At 43.0% G+C, this 14,856-nt stretch overlaps 1 protein-coding gene across 2 annotated transcripts; it reads left to right on the top strand.

Annotated features, from left to right (window-relative positions):
- Positions 1–1,100: 1,100 nt before the first annotated feature.
- LOC127613006 (phosphatidylinositol 5-phosphate 4-kinase type-2 beta-like) lies at positions 1,101–13,877 on the top strand. 2 transcript variants are annotated; one of them, XM_052083892.1, is made up of 11 exons: positions 1,592–1,740; positions 2,120–2,231; positions 5,663–5,760; positions 7,287–7,383; positions 7,479–7,631; positions 8,367–8,513; positions 10,629–10,667; positions 10,864–10,977; positions 11,126–11,384; positions 11,559–11,662; positions 12,856–13,877. In XM_052083892.1, the coding sequence occupies exons 3-11, from the start codon at positions 5,696–5,698 to the stop codon at positions 12,934–12,936; spliced, it is 1,059 nt and encodes a 352-aa protein (XP_051939852.1). In that variant the 5' UTR covers positions 1,592–1,740; positions 2,120–2,231; positions 5,663–5,695; the 3' UTR covers positions 12,937–13,877. The 2 variants fall into 2 exon arrangements, with proteins under 2 accessions (XP_051939851.1, XP_051939852.1); XM_052083891.1 differs by lacking the exon at positions 2,120–2,231 and having other exon boundaries at positions 1,101–1,740.
- The last annotated feature ends 979 nt before the right edge of the window (positions 13,878–14,856 follow it).

The raw sequence follows: 14,856 nt of genomic DNA, 5'->3' as shown, positions 1-14,856 counted from the left end.
GTGTGTGGAGGCAAGTCCGACTATATCAAGTCGGAACTTCTCTGCCTCAAACACCAGCTCTGGCTCCTTCCCTGCCAGAGAGGTGACATTATAAATAAAATGTATTATTATTATTATTATTCCATGTCCCAAGAGCGAGCTTCTGCAGCTGAGGATCGGACCGCCAGGGTCCCCGCCTTTGGCAGCCGCCCAGCTCGCATGCACCCGATCCCGTTGACCCCTCCCACGGCTGGTGAGACCATGAGAAGGGGGACCCACATTGCCTCTTCGGGCTGAGCCCGGCCGGGCCCCATGGGTGTAGGCCCGGCCACCAGGCGCTCACCAACGAGCCCCACCTCCAGGCCTGGCTCCAGGGGGGGGGGGCCCGGTGAGCCGCGTCCGGGCAAGGGAAACTGAGTATCATCGATTTTATTTTTCATAAGGGGCTTTGTGAGCCGTGCTTTGTCTGGTCCGTCACCTAGGACCTGTTTGCCATGGGTGACCCTGCCAGGGGCATAAAGCCCCTGACAACTTAGCTCCTAGGATCATTGGGACACACAAACCCCTCCACCACGGTAAGGTGACGGCTCACGGAGAGGTATGCTTTAATTATTTTCTTTTATTTATTTACTTTACTTGTGACATAAAATATTTCATTTGTAAAGTATAAAGTAATTTTCTGAAATTACTTTACAATTGAACTTTAAAATAAAATGAAAAGCTGACCACTGAGCTGACATTAGCAACAGGCATTGTTTTGCTGAATGATTCAGACACATTTTACTACCTATGACAAAAATGCCTACCACAAAACCGACGATGGAAGTTGAGTTCCAAGTGTCGTCACCAAGCAGTCTTGTCTGCAGAACTGCTCACTCATGTTATCTTCCTCACCCACATTATGCCGCATAACTTTATGTTGTTTAAGTAAATGAAAAATAACAACAACCTAAATTTAGAACGCAAACTGAAACACAACGACGTTTTGTCAGTGGTGTAATTTTAGTCAGACATCGTTACGCATATATGCCAGTTGTTTACAAACATTCTGAAAAGGTTTGTTGCCTCTGATCAAGGTGAGTGGGAGTCCCAGCAGTTCACTCGGCGGGCTGCTTGGGGGCGCTGTTGACCGAAACGCGTAAGACGCCATCTTGAGGAGACCACGAACCAACGCTGGTTGGCGATAACTGACAACAATTTTAGGCGCATCAGGATGAGATTACTGAATTCAAAGTGAACCCGTGTCACATGGGCTGTGGGCTATAAATATTAAGAGAGGGACAAGAAGAGCTGTTGGACTAATGTTTACCGTGTTGGGTTGTTTTTATGACGCAACGCCCGCTGTAGCCTGATGGCCAGCTAGCTGCTGTGTGGACCCGAGGCCTGTTCGGAGGAGGAAGGGTAGTGACGGCGCAAAATGCTCGACTACCCCTGACTCCCAACCAGACTGTTCCTAGACAGAGACACGCTTCGAGTTGAACGACGAGCACAATGCACTTAATTTTTTTTTTAAAGCTGTTCACTTTCCGATTTTTTTGAGGGAGCGATGGGGTGCTGTTAGAAGCTCCGAACGACTGTGAATGCCGTGGCGTGTGTTCTGAATTCCCAGTCCGAGACATGTCATCCAACTGCAGCAGCGCAGCGCCTGTCAACGCTAGCAAAACCAAGACGAAAAAAAAGCATTTTATAGGACAGAAAGTGAAACTGTTTCGTGCAAGCGAACCCATCCTCAGCGTTTTAATGTGGGGTGTGAATCACACGGTAACTTTTCTTTTTTCTTTTTTTTTTTTTAAAGTGCTTCGATTGACTTTTGAGTGGTGTGTTTATGTTGCTGTTTAGATTTAGCTTGTCTGTTAATCACTTGCACTCCTCTAAAACCAGGACGATGTGAGCGTAATTCATCGACTGATATGTCCGTTTTATTGTGACGCTTGTGTGCTTCGGAGGGTGCAAGACGGTTTCAATTGTCACCCCGTTGCACGGTAGTTTGGCTGTTGCATCCGTGTGTCTTTTGTATGTGCCACTCTGCAGATTAATATACAACACTGAGCTCGTCCTCAGTTGGTTGCAAATTTGAATTCCAAACCTTTTGCGTATGTTGTCCGTGCTATTGACTGGAGTGCTGTCGCCGAATGTGCAGGCATTGTGGGAGGGGTGTGACCGGCAGCTGGAGCTGCAGGGTTCTCATTTTCGCTTACGCTGCTGTAGAAGGACTTCTGTTTTTAATCGACACTCAATGGACACTTCATTAGGTACACCCGCGCATGCTTCATAATAGATAATGGAAGAGATGCATCAAGTTTGCCCGCTCTTCCAAACGTGATATTGCCTGAACCTTCCCTGTGGTCGGAGCTATTTTAAGGTGTTTCCCCTTGAAGAGGCAACATGATTGATGCGTTGTAAGCACACCTATCTCACAAATATGAGGTTCAGGGTTCAACTCTCAGCCCCGGGCTTCGTGTAGGAAGTTCGTGTTTTATCCGGGACAGTCTGCTTAGTACTGAAATACCTGAATGCATTAATGTCTGAGTACTGTGATCGGTTATAACCCAAATTTGCGTGGACATCCTAATCATGCCCACTTCACCCTGTGAAAATATCAAAATAGAAGTCCAACAATGAATCAGTTAATCGACAACTCATCGATAATTGTCCTTGAGTGTTTTGAAAGGCACTTATAAATAAAATGTATTATTATAATTTTAGATGATCAGTTAATCATTCGGGTACCTTTTTTAAAATATTAAAATAATTGCCCAATTTGCTCAAAATGTCAGTTTCTCTGCAGCAAGTATCTGATTTCTGTAGTCCTCAATGAAAGCAAATTGTTTAGCTTTGTGTTGAATCCAAATAAAATACTTGCTTTTACTTTCAAAAACAGTTTTTTTTTGCCTATTTTCTCACATTAGGAACTAGACAAGCAACTGAACCATAATTATTTTTTTTCTGCACTGTTAATTTGAAATTATGTCCTGTTTTTTAATAAAGGGGTGGAAATTAAAACATGCTTTAAAAGAATCTGATTCACGGATTCATTGATCAAATAAGAGAGATAAGATATAATCATTAGTTGCAGCCCTATATCAAATAATAACTAATATATTAAAGATGCTGTGCGCAGTCAATGGTTTTCTGTTCATAGGCACAGAAAAAGCGTAAAAACTGATCAGTCACCACCAAACTTTATGTAGATGTCACTACTCATGCCCACTTTAACCTCCTAAAAATATCAGAACAATAACCCCAATTAGGATGGATGCTATACATAATAAACTAAAGTTGTTTTTTTTAATAAAAAAAAATACAAGTGTTTAGACTGTAATTGGGTGAATTTTTCTCCAGCTACCTTGTACATTCCAAAAACATGCCATAACTGAAGACTTTTTTTATAGGTGTGAAAGAGAATGTCTTGACATGGCCATCGATTGTTGTGTGACCAGTCAACATCATATGTGACTCTTATAACGATTCGCCTATCATTTGAATAAATAGGTTACTAAAATAATCACCTTCATGCAGTGCTCTTCAACACCACTGCAAATTACAATCACACACGCGAATGAATACCTCTCTGACAGTGTCAATCAAAATCAAAACAATCCAATTAATTGGGCCCGAAAATTATGCTTTATGCTTTCTGTGAACAGTTGTTTCCAGCCTCATTGCCAACCCAACTATGTATGTACTGTATGTGGCAGAAGAAAAGGAAAAACAAATCTAAATTTGGGTGCAGATCCACACACACACACAAAAAAAGAAAAGACAGTTGTCAATCGCTTTGTTATGTTAATTATTACTACTTACTGGTTTTGAGTGTGATGTTGTCAACCTCAGCTTAATTATAACAACAGGGATCTGCCCTATACTTGCATAAACCGCAGAGCAATCGGCTAAACCTGTACTGTCACTGTTAAAAATATCAATACCGTTGTTCACCAAAAAAAACAAATTCATGGATACAGCACTTGTGTTGAATCTTGTATGATTGCGCAGCTGTTCTAAATGTAGCTGGTGACCATGCATCACAGTCACATTAAGTTGAGCCGAGTAAGACGCACGGTATTAATAGCAAATGTTGCAGGCTGTCTAATAAGCAATTTTATTTTAAATGGTGAAAAGTGCCCATGCAGGTCTGCCAGTTTATTGCACGCAATGCACTTTGTATCGGTTATTGTATCAAAGCATGGGGTGATATTTATTTTTTTTGTAAATTGCATCTCTGATATTCTGTGGATGAACTTTGGGAGTGGCTCTGTGGCTGCAGCTCATGAACAAGTTTGATCTGTGGTGTGAGCAGGCAGCCATCAGACGGCAAGATTTCATCTTCTCATCAGCAATAGGTTGCATTTTGAAGCTTGAAGATAAGAGGCAGTATTTTGGTGCTCAGCTAAGATTATGGATTTGGTTGGTACATTTTTAAAAGTTTGGAGAACATTTTAAAATCTAATGGCAATAAAATGGGAATGTTTGCATTTGGTTGCACTCCACAGTCTGTCCGTTTTGTTTTTTTAATTGTTTCAGAACATCACGGCTGAATATGATTTTCTTTGAAATAGTGGAGCTGTATTTCTTTGGTGGTCATCAGCAAGTGTTTTGAAAGACGTCTTTTCACATGGCAGCGCAATTCATTTTACCTTTCAATGTTTTGTCTTGAATAGTAAATATGTTGTGTTATGCCACAACATGAGTACTGCAAAGTTTGCTACCTACAGAAATTATGTGACCAATACAATGTGAAGCCAAATTCAATGTGACCAATCCAATGTTGATCTACACGAATACCCTAATAGCTTGTTTCAGTATTATGCAAATGAAAAGATATGTTTTTATTATTATTATTATTATACAAATGGTCAAATTTGACCCTGATACCCATTTCAAATTTGGACTTTTGGTTGTTGGTTTGGGCGGCCCGGTAGTCCAGTGGTTAGCACGTCGGCTTCACAGTGCAGAGGTCCATCTCCGGCCTACCTGTGTGGTGTTTGCGTGTTCTCCCCGGGCCTGCGTGGGTTTTCTCCGGGTGCTCCGGTTTCCTCCCACATTCCAAAAACATGCGTGGCAGGCTGATTGAACACTCTAAATTGTCCCTAGGTGTGAGTGTGAGTGCGAATGGTTGTTCCTTTCTGTGTGCCCTGCGATTGGCTGGCAACTGATTCAGGGTGTCCCCCGCCTACTGCCCGAAGACAGCTGGGATAGGCTCCAGCACGCCCTGCGACCCTAGTGAGGATCAAGCGGCTCGGAAGATGAATGAATGAATGGTTGTTGGTTTGACCAAATAATGGATTGATAGACTCTCAAGCCAAAGCAGAACCTCCACGGATGTGGTGAAACATTTCCTGTAATCTTGCAGTTGTGCATTTCAGGAACTCTATGGGGATTGAAAGATCGTGGTTGCGTGTGAATTGTTAGTTGAGTTGAAATTGTACTGTCTGCGACTGAACTAAGGCTTTTTTCAAGTCCTGTTGGAGCACAACGTCATCATTTCTATTGACAACAGCTTGCTCTGAATGACTCTTGGTGAACGCGTGCAAGACATTGTTCAACTTGCATTTTACTTTTCAGCAGGGGATCATTTTCATGTTCTTTCTTTGATCTATGTATTATTCTTACACTGCCGACAATATCTGTTTCTATTTCTCTCTTTCTCCCAGCTGTCTGATCCATTGCTGTTTTCCTCCGTCAGGTTAACGAGTTAAGTAATGTGCCTGTACCAGTCATGCTGATGCCAGATGATTTTAAAGCCTACAGTAAGATCAAAGTGGACAACCACCTATTTAACAAGTAGGTACATTGATGTTCCTATGCTCTTGTTGCCCATAAAGGCACTTCTGAGAAAACAGTAGACGGCAACCACTTAAAAAAATATTTTTCAGAAGTGTTTGACTGCTTCTGTGCCTGAAATGGTCAGAATGAGTCAGATTTCCTCCAATATGACCACAGTGTCAAATATTTCATGTTTTCTGTAACCATTCTTTCGTAATCCTCCATTTTGTTGTTGGGAAACGGTACACGTACCATCCAATGCCCCTCCCAGAAAAGGAAGCTCGAATTTTAGTCGCGAACCTTTTCTACAGCCCAATCAAAGGAAAGATGTTGTTTTTCCTACCATATAAAACACCTAATTTGATAAGATAAGATATCCTTTATTTGTCCCACACTGGGGAAATTTACAGCCTACATCAGCAAGAGTGTGGGTAGAAAGAAGAAAAAACAAACAAACACCGTTCAATTAAGTGCAATATAAATACAAAATGGATAAATCGCAGTGCTATTTACAATTGTTTTTCACATCATTCAATTATTATTATTATAATTATTATTTTTATTCAGCAGCCTGACAGCACTCTGGAGGAACGAAAAGAATTTGCATGCTTTCAACATTTCCAGGGACCAAGAATCGTAACATACTTTACACTGCACATTTTTTTGCCTTTCTGAGATTATTTGCTTTTGAAAAGGCCGCCCTGTCTCATAAGTCACTGCCCCATGTAACTGCTTTGCCAATGGCCAGCCCCATTTTTCTTTGCATTATGACAAAAGGCGAAGCCATGGGTAGCTGCATGTTGAGCCAAGAGTCTAAAAAAGTGTGAATTGCGATGCACACGCAAGCCTCTGCAATCGCCCCACCTATCAAATATATTCAAATTTTCAGAAGTTAATGGCAATTTGTGCTACCAACAAAACTCCATGCAGCTATGCTTACCTTTACCTCTGCTGCTATGTTGCAGCACAATCTGGTGAAATTTAGAATTGCTCGCTCACAGGCACAATTTCGGAAAGGGGCAGCTCACGAGATTTACTGGGTTGTTTGGTTTGATGTGGCGTGGTCCTCCAGACATCCAACCATTTGCACAGCATCAATTCACAAGTCTGTAATTGACCATAATATGCGGCCTAAATGTTTCTGTGTCTCTCAAAACTGGGCATTTTCTCTTGAACCCTTTCATGCACCAATAATGATAAACTGTCCCCTAATAACGTGATAAGCTGTCCACTGGAGTAACCGCTGTCCGTGAAGGGGTTAAACAGACCAAAAACATCAATTGGAAAAGCATTAGTGTGGGTGTGTCTAATGAAGTGCACAGTGAATGTCTTCCTCCCCTTCCAGAGTGACAAAAGTGTACTGCTTCCTCGTCACATGTCACAAATGTTTTTTTGAATCTCCTTTTGAATGGGATGTTGGCAAAGCGTCAAAGTCATATTCTTATCCAAAAGGCGCAAAAAAAAAAGATTTGCAATAATGTGCAAGAGTCGGACGAAACGAGCAAAGGTAACATCGCTTTGCTGTGTGACTTGTCCCTTGTCAGAGAAAACCTTCCTAGTCGCTTTAAGTTCAAAGAATATTGTCCCATGGTGTTCCGAAACTTGAGGGAGAGATTTTGCATCGATGACCAAGACTACCAGGTAAGCGCTAAGTGACAAGAAGTCATTTTGTAATCGGATGAGCTCCTGCACTTATCGGCGAGGTCTTGAAGGAAATCTGTTGTTCTCTCTCGCAGAACTCTCTCACGCGAAGCGCTCCCCTCAACAGCGACTCCCAGGGTCGTTTTGGTAATCGCTTCCTCTCCAGTTACGACCATCGATTTGTAATCAAAACTGTGTCCAGTGAGGACATCGCTGAGATGCACAACATCCTCAAAAAATACCACCAGGTAGAATTCTTGCTCGCCGTTGAATTTGCTTGACAGCGTTTTATGCTGACATTTACTGTTGGGCGGATATTTTGGAAGTTGAAATCGAGCCTGGAAGAATTTTCATTTTCTGAATGTGCCTTTAAACCAGGGGTGCCCAACCTCTTTTGACCAAAAATCTGCCTTTCCATCAACCAACCTCCCGCGTTCGACCCGTTACCGCACACGCGCGCAGACGCACACATGCCCTGATGAGCAATAGCCACCAAAAAACAAACAAAACTAGACCCATGAGTTAGTGAAAATCACTGCCTGCCTTTATCAAGACCTGACGCTGAGTTGTGGGATGCGCTTTTACAGCATGTTCACAATCCCAGCTCACGTATACTGTTTTAAAATGCTTCTCCTGGCACTCCAGATTGCCATTCTTTGCCAGTGCCATTGGTGAATTGTACACAAAACGCACTTTGCCTGATAATAATAATAATACTAATAATAAAGGCAACATCGCAACAGCTCTGATCACAAGCTGCAATTGCACACACACACACACACACACACACACACACCCATTGCGATCAATTTGGGACCATTCCGCGAGCTACTGTCGATCGGGACCCACTCGTTGGGCACCCTTGCTTTAAAGTTTAAACAATATAGCACTTGGGAGAATAATTAACTTGATTCTGTGTCTTTGGTACCTCACTGCCACTCTTTGTGTCTTAGCTGTACCTCTCTACTTTCCGTTATCCGCAGTTTATAGTGGAGTGTCACGGCAACACGCTGCTCCCTCAATTTCTGGGTATGTACAGGCTTACAGTGGACGGGGTGGAGACGTACATGGTCGTGACCCGGAATGTCTTCAGCCATCACCTCACTGTTCATCGCAAATACGACCTCAAGGTAATTTGGTGAGCGTGCTCATGTGTGTCTGCCTGTTATTTCTCAAATTTTTAACACAGGTTAGCGCAGCAGCCACATACGTGATATGCAGGTCACTAACCCGCTCTCGAACCACGACCTGCACCATGAGGATAGAAGCATACGAATCAATTAAGCTCTTTCTCTCCATCTCATTTGCAAATCCTGTTTGCCCAAACTGGATATTCATTGGCGAGTTCTGAATGAGTTTTCACGTTTCACCTTAATATTAGGGCTGAACGATGAAATGCATGACAAAATGCAATTTGCTAATTGTAAAGACTGCAAGTTGAAAGGTCAATGGGAGCAGAGGGCTTTACTGCAAGCAGCAGCATCAATGCTGGAATAAAAAAGCGTGCTCATTCTGCTCAATTTTTCTTGAGTTTTCCATCTCTGTGCGCACGACTTGAGCGGCGACCAATGAAAACGCATCCTCCGGTCAAATCATTTGAAAATGGAAGGCCCCTCGCCCCACCCTGCAAAGTTTTCACTGATCGCATAATTTTAAGGGCATAAAGACATCTGCCTTGACTTGGCCAGATGTTGCATTGTCCGATTTCATGAGTGAAAAGATTTGACTTCTCATGAAATTGATCAGGCACCGGTGCAGCTTGTGATGCCTGCTGGCACTTTTGAAATCGGAAGCTGTTGTGTCATTTAAGCGTCATATAATCATACGTTCCCTTCACTGCAGCACGCTGTACGTGTGATGTGACTGACCGGAGCTCGATAGACGTACATTTTTATACACCTCTATTTTATTTATCTTCTCGATGGTTGAGAAGTTGAATGTTTAAGAAGTGCGGTCCACGTTTCAGTATCATGTTTCATGAGACATGAAGTTTGATATTTTGAGGTAGTACAGTCGGTGCTTTGTTTACTGTAATCCACACTTGCGAGTTTGTGTGATTTCTTGAAGTCATTTATGTGACCTGCTTGAAGCTAAAAGTGCATGTTAAGATGTAGTTAGTGTGAGAAAATGTTCACTTGTTTTGCTGCCCGGTGGTGGTAGCATTTAGCGTTGAACAATGATGTGCAGTGGAACTGAAGAAGACGTAACTGTCGTTCATGGAAGTCCAAAGAGAGAGTCAAAAAAATGAGATTAATGACACATTTGTGTCTGCTTGCAAATTGCAGGAAAGAAAAACACTAAAGAATCCTGTCAATGTTTTTTTATTGCAATTTAGAATCAGTCCCCAAGTTTTCCAGTTTTATCAGTTTCCCTCCAAACCGCAATTCTGGGAGGAAATTCTATAGAGGCAGCAACCTTACTCTACATGGGATTTCACGTTCAATGAATCGGAGACAGAAGGGCGGCCTAGGGGTCGACTGGTTAGCACGTCGGCCTCACAGTGCAGCGGTACCAGGTTCAATTCCAGCTCCGGCCTCCCTGTGTGGAGTTTGCATGTTCTCCCCGGGCCTGCGTGGGTTTTCTCCGGGTCCTCCAGTTTCCTCCCACATTACAAAAACATGCATGGCAGGCCTAGTTGTTTGTCTCTGTGTGCCCTGCGATTGGCTGGCGACCGATTCACGGTGTCCCCCGCCTACTGCTTGAAGACAGCTGGGATAGGCTCCAGCACGCCACGTGACCTTTGTGAGCATCAGCGAATCAGAAAATGGATGGTGGCAACGATCGTCACAATGCATTTCTTTTTGTTTGCACAGTCTGTGCTTAATCTGCAATCATTTATTTGCAGTCATACCCTGCCCAAATCCAAAATGCTGTTGCAATGATGGTGGTTTTGCAATCTAAATCATATTTTGAGGTCTGAATTATGTCCATCCCGAATGGACAGCACTGAGGTCTCCACAAACTTTTGTCGCATTGGAGTCTGTATCTGATTAACGCCTTCCAAAACCAACAAACCCAATGGGAGTTATCGACAACGGTGCTGTACTGTATTTTTCCGTTTTTCCTTTTCTTGTTTCATCGTGGCTTCACTGCCAGCAGTCGTGAACGTTGTGGCCCGCCCCCAATTTCAGATTTCTTTCATGGCAATGCCTTTTCAGAAAGTCTGACGTGAACCCACGAATCATGCTCCTTGTGTTATCATCTATTTCTGTCATGTCTATTTATACCGATATTTCTTCTTTTAGGGTTCCACGGTCTCAAGGGAAGCAAGTGACAAGGAAAAGGTACATTTGATCCCCCCCACCACCCCGAAAAAAATTAAATAAGACAACAAATGGAAGCAATGAATTTTGATCTATTTTCGATGAGCGTTCGTTTGATCAGGGAGTGGTGTTTGTGCGGACAAACTGGAATTTGTTGATGTTTGTTGAAGACGGATGCAAAGAAAATTTTGCATGCCCTATCGTCTGCTCTCCTCAGGCGAAAGAGCTCCCCACTTTCAAAGACAACGACTTCCTGAATGAAGGCCACAAGCTGCAAATAGGAGACGACAACAAGAAGTACTTCTTGGACAAGCTAAAACATGATGTTGAGGTAAATTTGTCGGAAGCACGGCTGACATTTGCTGTTTACGCCGTGAAGCAAGGAGTTTTTGTTTTTAATCCCCCCCCCCCCCCCCCCCCGAAATACGGCCCTGCAAATTGATTGGAGTCCACAAAATGCAATGGTGTGTGTGTTTCAGTTCCTGGCCACTCTGAAGATCATGGATTACAGTCTTCTCGTGGGGATCCACGATGTGGATCGAGCCGAGCAGGAGGAGATGGATGTGGAGGCTGGTGCCGATGAGGAAGAGTATGAGAATGACGGAATGGGTGGAGGCGTGCTCACTGGCTCCTTTGGCACACCACCCGACAGCCCAGGAAACCCCGTCAACTGTGGCTTCTTTGGGCCCGGGGACTTTGACCCCTCCGTTGATGTTTACGCAATCAAGAGCCATGACAGTCAGCAGGAACTTTTTACGCTCTTCTATTTTTGCATATCACTTGCTCTTTCTTTGCATTTGCTGAAATAGTGTTAACATGTTTTTTTTTTACCCACTGAGCCAATCCATCATAATTAAAACTCATTTTTTATGAAAGTAGAACCACCTGATGAGTCCCCCCCCCCTCCCCCAGGTTCTGTCAAAAAGGAGGTGTACTTCATGGCGATCATCGACATCCTCACACATTACGATGCGAAGAAAAAAGCTGCACATGCTGCCAAAACTGTGAAACACGGGGTGAGCGTCATGACTTTTTAGTTCGCTTTGGTCCGGATCTGGTTACGTAAGATGACATTAAGCAGCATCTTGCCGTTTGGTTACTCAGATATTCAACAATAATTTGCTTAGGAAATTTCAGAGTGAAATGATCCGGGAATACTTGGCGTAAAGGTTATTCAAATTCTACAAATGCTTCGGAAAGATGCCTCAATGAACCGTTAACCCACTTGACAAGTGCCGAATGTTACATATCGGATGTATTTAATCATGGAAATCAATGAACGCTACTTTGTTACACCCATAACACAGATTTTTCTGGATATTTGAAGAAAAGAAAAAAATTCCATCATCTGACATGAATGGCGTCCAATACGGCATGGTGTCGGGCCACCCTGACCAGAATGCCTTTCATGAATGCGATTAAATTAACACGATATTGTTTTAAAAATGTATACAGGTATATATCATGTCCACATTGAAAAGTCTTTCAGCCACACTGCTTTCAGCTGTTCATATCAAGGAGTGCTTGTTGCATCCTATTTTGCCCTGACCCAGCTCCTTCCAAGCTACGTCTGGCTCGCTAATTTGGCTAAACACGATGCAGAGCCGCAAGTTCCGTTTCACGTCTGGTCTCAGCGCAGCACAAATTACTAAGCATCTCCTCCATGCCAGTGAATGAGCAACACTTCTTACAAGTATCATCACAAAAAGAGGACAGGGGCCTCGGTAACCAGTGAAAGACAGACGAGCCATGCTAATTGTATTGTATTTAGCGAGGGGGGACTGAAGAACGCACTCTGTGCCAGACGTTCGCTCGGGTAACATCATCTCACGTGATGTTGCCCGCTAGATTGCGCAGATTATGCAATACCAGTGATCAGTAAATGCCGCTTTTGCTGCATTTACGTGAAAAACAATTGTAAATAGCAGAGCAGAGAGTATCTATATTTATATTGCACTTAATTGAACTGTGTACATTGAAACTGAAACGTTTATTTTTGTGAATGCAAACACGTTGTTTTTCTTCTTTCTACCCCCCAGTTTTGCTGTAGACTGTAAATTTCGCCAGTGTGGGACAAATAAAGGATATCTTATTTGGTTTGTTAGAAGTGAGGAAGTTAATGAAAGAATGTCATTGGCAGGATCATCTTCCAAGTTTCCTTTTCATCCGTTTGGTCCCTCTTTCTCATTCCCTGACTCGTGTTTTCCAGGCAGGGGCAGAGATCTCGACGGTGAACCCGGAGCAGTACTCCAAGCGCTTCTATGAGTTCATGTCCAATATCTTGTCATAGACTCTTTTCCACTCTGCCTGCCCAGCCACTCACAGATCTGGCACACGTGTGTACACAACACACACACACACAGTCTCTCTTGTCCTCAGCCTCTTCAAAGAGCCCATGGTTAGGTTATGTGTTGAGGCTTTTACAGAACTGCAAACACAAATGAACAGTGCCCCCCTCGTCCCCCGTTTTGGAAAGAGCATCCTGATAACTTCCTTTGTTTAGCTGAATTTTCGTTTGACTTGTTGCTCCTCTGTTTCCGCGTCCTACCTTATCACTCCTCTCGCCAGCGCAGGAACTGTCTCACTGATGCCTTGAGTTAGTGCCCACGCCTCAGCACCGTCTTCCCACTTTCTCTTCATGTTGTGATTCCTTGATTTCCATTGGATGTGTACACAAACACAGATTGCATGACATACTATTTTAGCAGCCTTCTTTGTGCTTCTTTCAGTATCGACAACAGAAAAATCCAACCTACTGCTGATAATTTGGAATAACCGAATGTAAACGTTCTTACTGATGATGTAGACTAATAAGTAAAAGAATGCAGTTATCAATATGCATGGCTGATGTGCACATGAGACTCCACCAGTTAGTTCAACATTGAACCGCTGACCTCAACATCCGAGTGTTACAATGAAAATAGGAACGACACGCACGCACAAATCGGCGTTTGAATGTTATATTGCCACATTGGTTTTAACAAATTTTGGAATATTAAACATGAGCATGGTAAAGGTTGGTCAATGAAAAAAAGAGCAATTTAAAAAAGGGGGAAATTCAGCAGCAAATAAATGGTTTTATCACAATACAAATCATTTTTTAAAAAATATCTTGTTTACATTGATGTAGCAATGTTGTTTGTATACAGTATTGTTTTGTTAACAAAAAGACAGAGAAAAAAAAGGTTACTTGAAAATGATTCATTGCATATTAAAGGGAGTTTTATCTTGTGTTTGATTATTTCTGTATTAACTGCAGTGTTAGTATGTTGCATGTATAGGGCAGGGCCAACCCATGATGGCCTTTACCCATGGGCTTACCTGGGCTGGCCAGACATGAATGAGAGGTTTATCAGAATTTTGTTTTTAATTTGTTGATGTTTCATTCACTTCATACTTAGCATGAGTTGATCAACCTCCAGACGATTCTCTGCAGCAACATGGCCATCATGATAGTGTGCGCCAAGAGTGGGCCTGTCAGAAATCTGTTTCAGATGATTCTGCCACTAACTGAACTTTGTCGCTGCACCAGTTCACGAAACCCGCTCGGAGAGGCCAGCTATCAGAAGGCATTAAATTCCACATTATTCTGCCATTTATTTATTTATTTATCAACCAAATCACTGGGGTAGGGTGACACGGTGGTCAACTGGTTAGCACGTCCACTTCACAGTGCAAAGATGCAAGGTACAATTTCGGCTCCGGCCTTCCTGTTTGGAGTGGATCTTCTCCCCGTGCCTGCATGGGTTTTCTCTGGGCACTGCAGTTTCCTCCCACATTTCAAAAACATGCGTAGCAGGTAAACAGAACACTCAAAATTGTCCGTAGGCGTGAGTGTGAGCGCAAATGGTTGTTCGTCTCTGTGTGCCCTGCAAGTGTGCTGATTCATTGGCCAATCACACTCCCGCAAAATCAACTCCAGATACACATGAGTGATCCCTGGGTGCCTGTTTGTTAGCATTGCTGAGAGGATCGAAGCGGCGACTATCGCGACGGTAGTGAGAACCACAAGCGCGAATCCTTCCAATCATGCAAAGTGTGGGACGAATAAAGGTTTTCTTATCTTAAAGGCGTGGAAGGTTACAAGTTAGTTTAGGTTTCAGGGCATATGAACTTCGACTTGCATGGTTTAATCTTTTGAGACAAGCATACTGGCAGAAGTAACCAGGTTGTCTTTGAGCCAGGGGTGAACTACTGAAATAATTTCAAG

This window comes from Hippocampus zosterae, chromosome 13 (assembly GCF_025434085.1).
Source record: "Hippocampus zosterae strain Florida chromosome 13, ASM2543408v3, whole genome shotgun sequence".
Classification (NCBI taxonomy): domain Eukaryota; kingdom Metazoa; phylum Chordata; class Actinopteri; order Syngnathiformes; family Syngnathidae; genus Hippocampus; species Hippocampus zosterae.
The sequence above is the reverse complement of the archived record's forward strand: the minus strand, read 5'-3'. Positions and strand labels throughout refer to the sequence as shown.

Coding starts and splice junctions, on each gene's coding strand:
- LOC127613006 (XM_052083891.1), top strand. CDS start 1,597: ATGTCATCCAACTGCAGCAGCGCAGCGCCTGTCAACGCTAGCAAAACC. Junction 5,761..7,286: donor GACAACCACCTATTTAACAA/GTAGGTACATTG, acceptor GTCCCTTGTCAG/AGAAAACCTTCCTAGTCGCT. Junction 7,632..8,366: donor TCCTCAAAAAATACCACCAG/GTAGAATTCTTG, acceptor CGTTATCCGCAG/TTTATAGTGGAGTGTCACGG.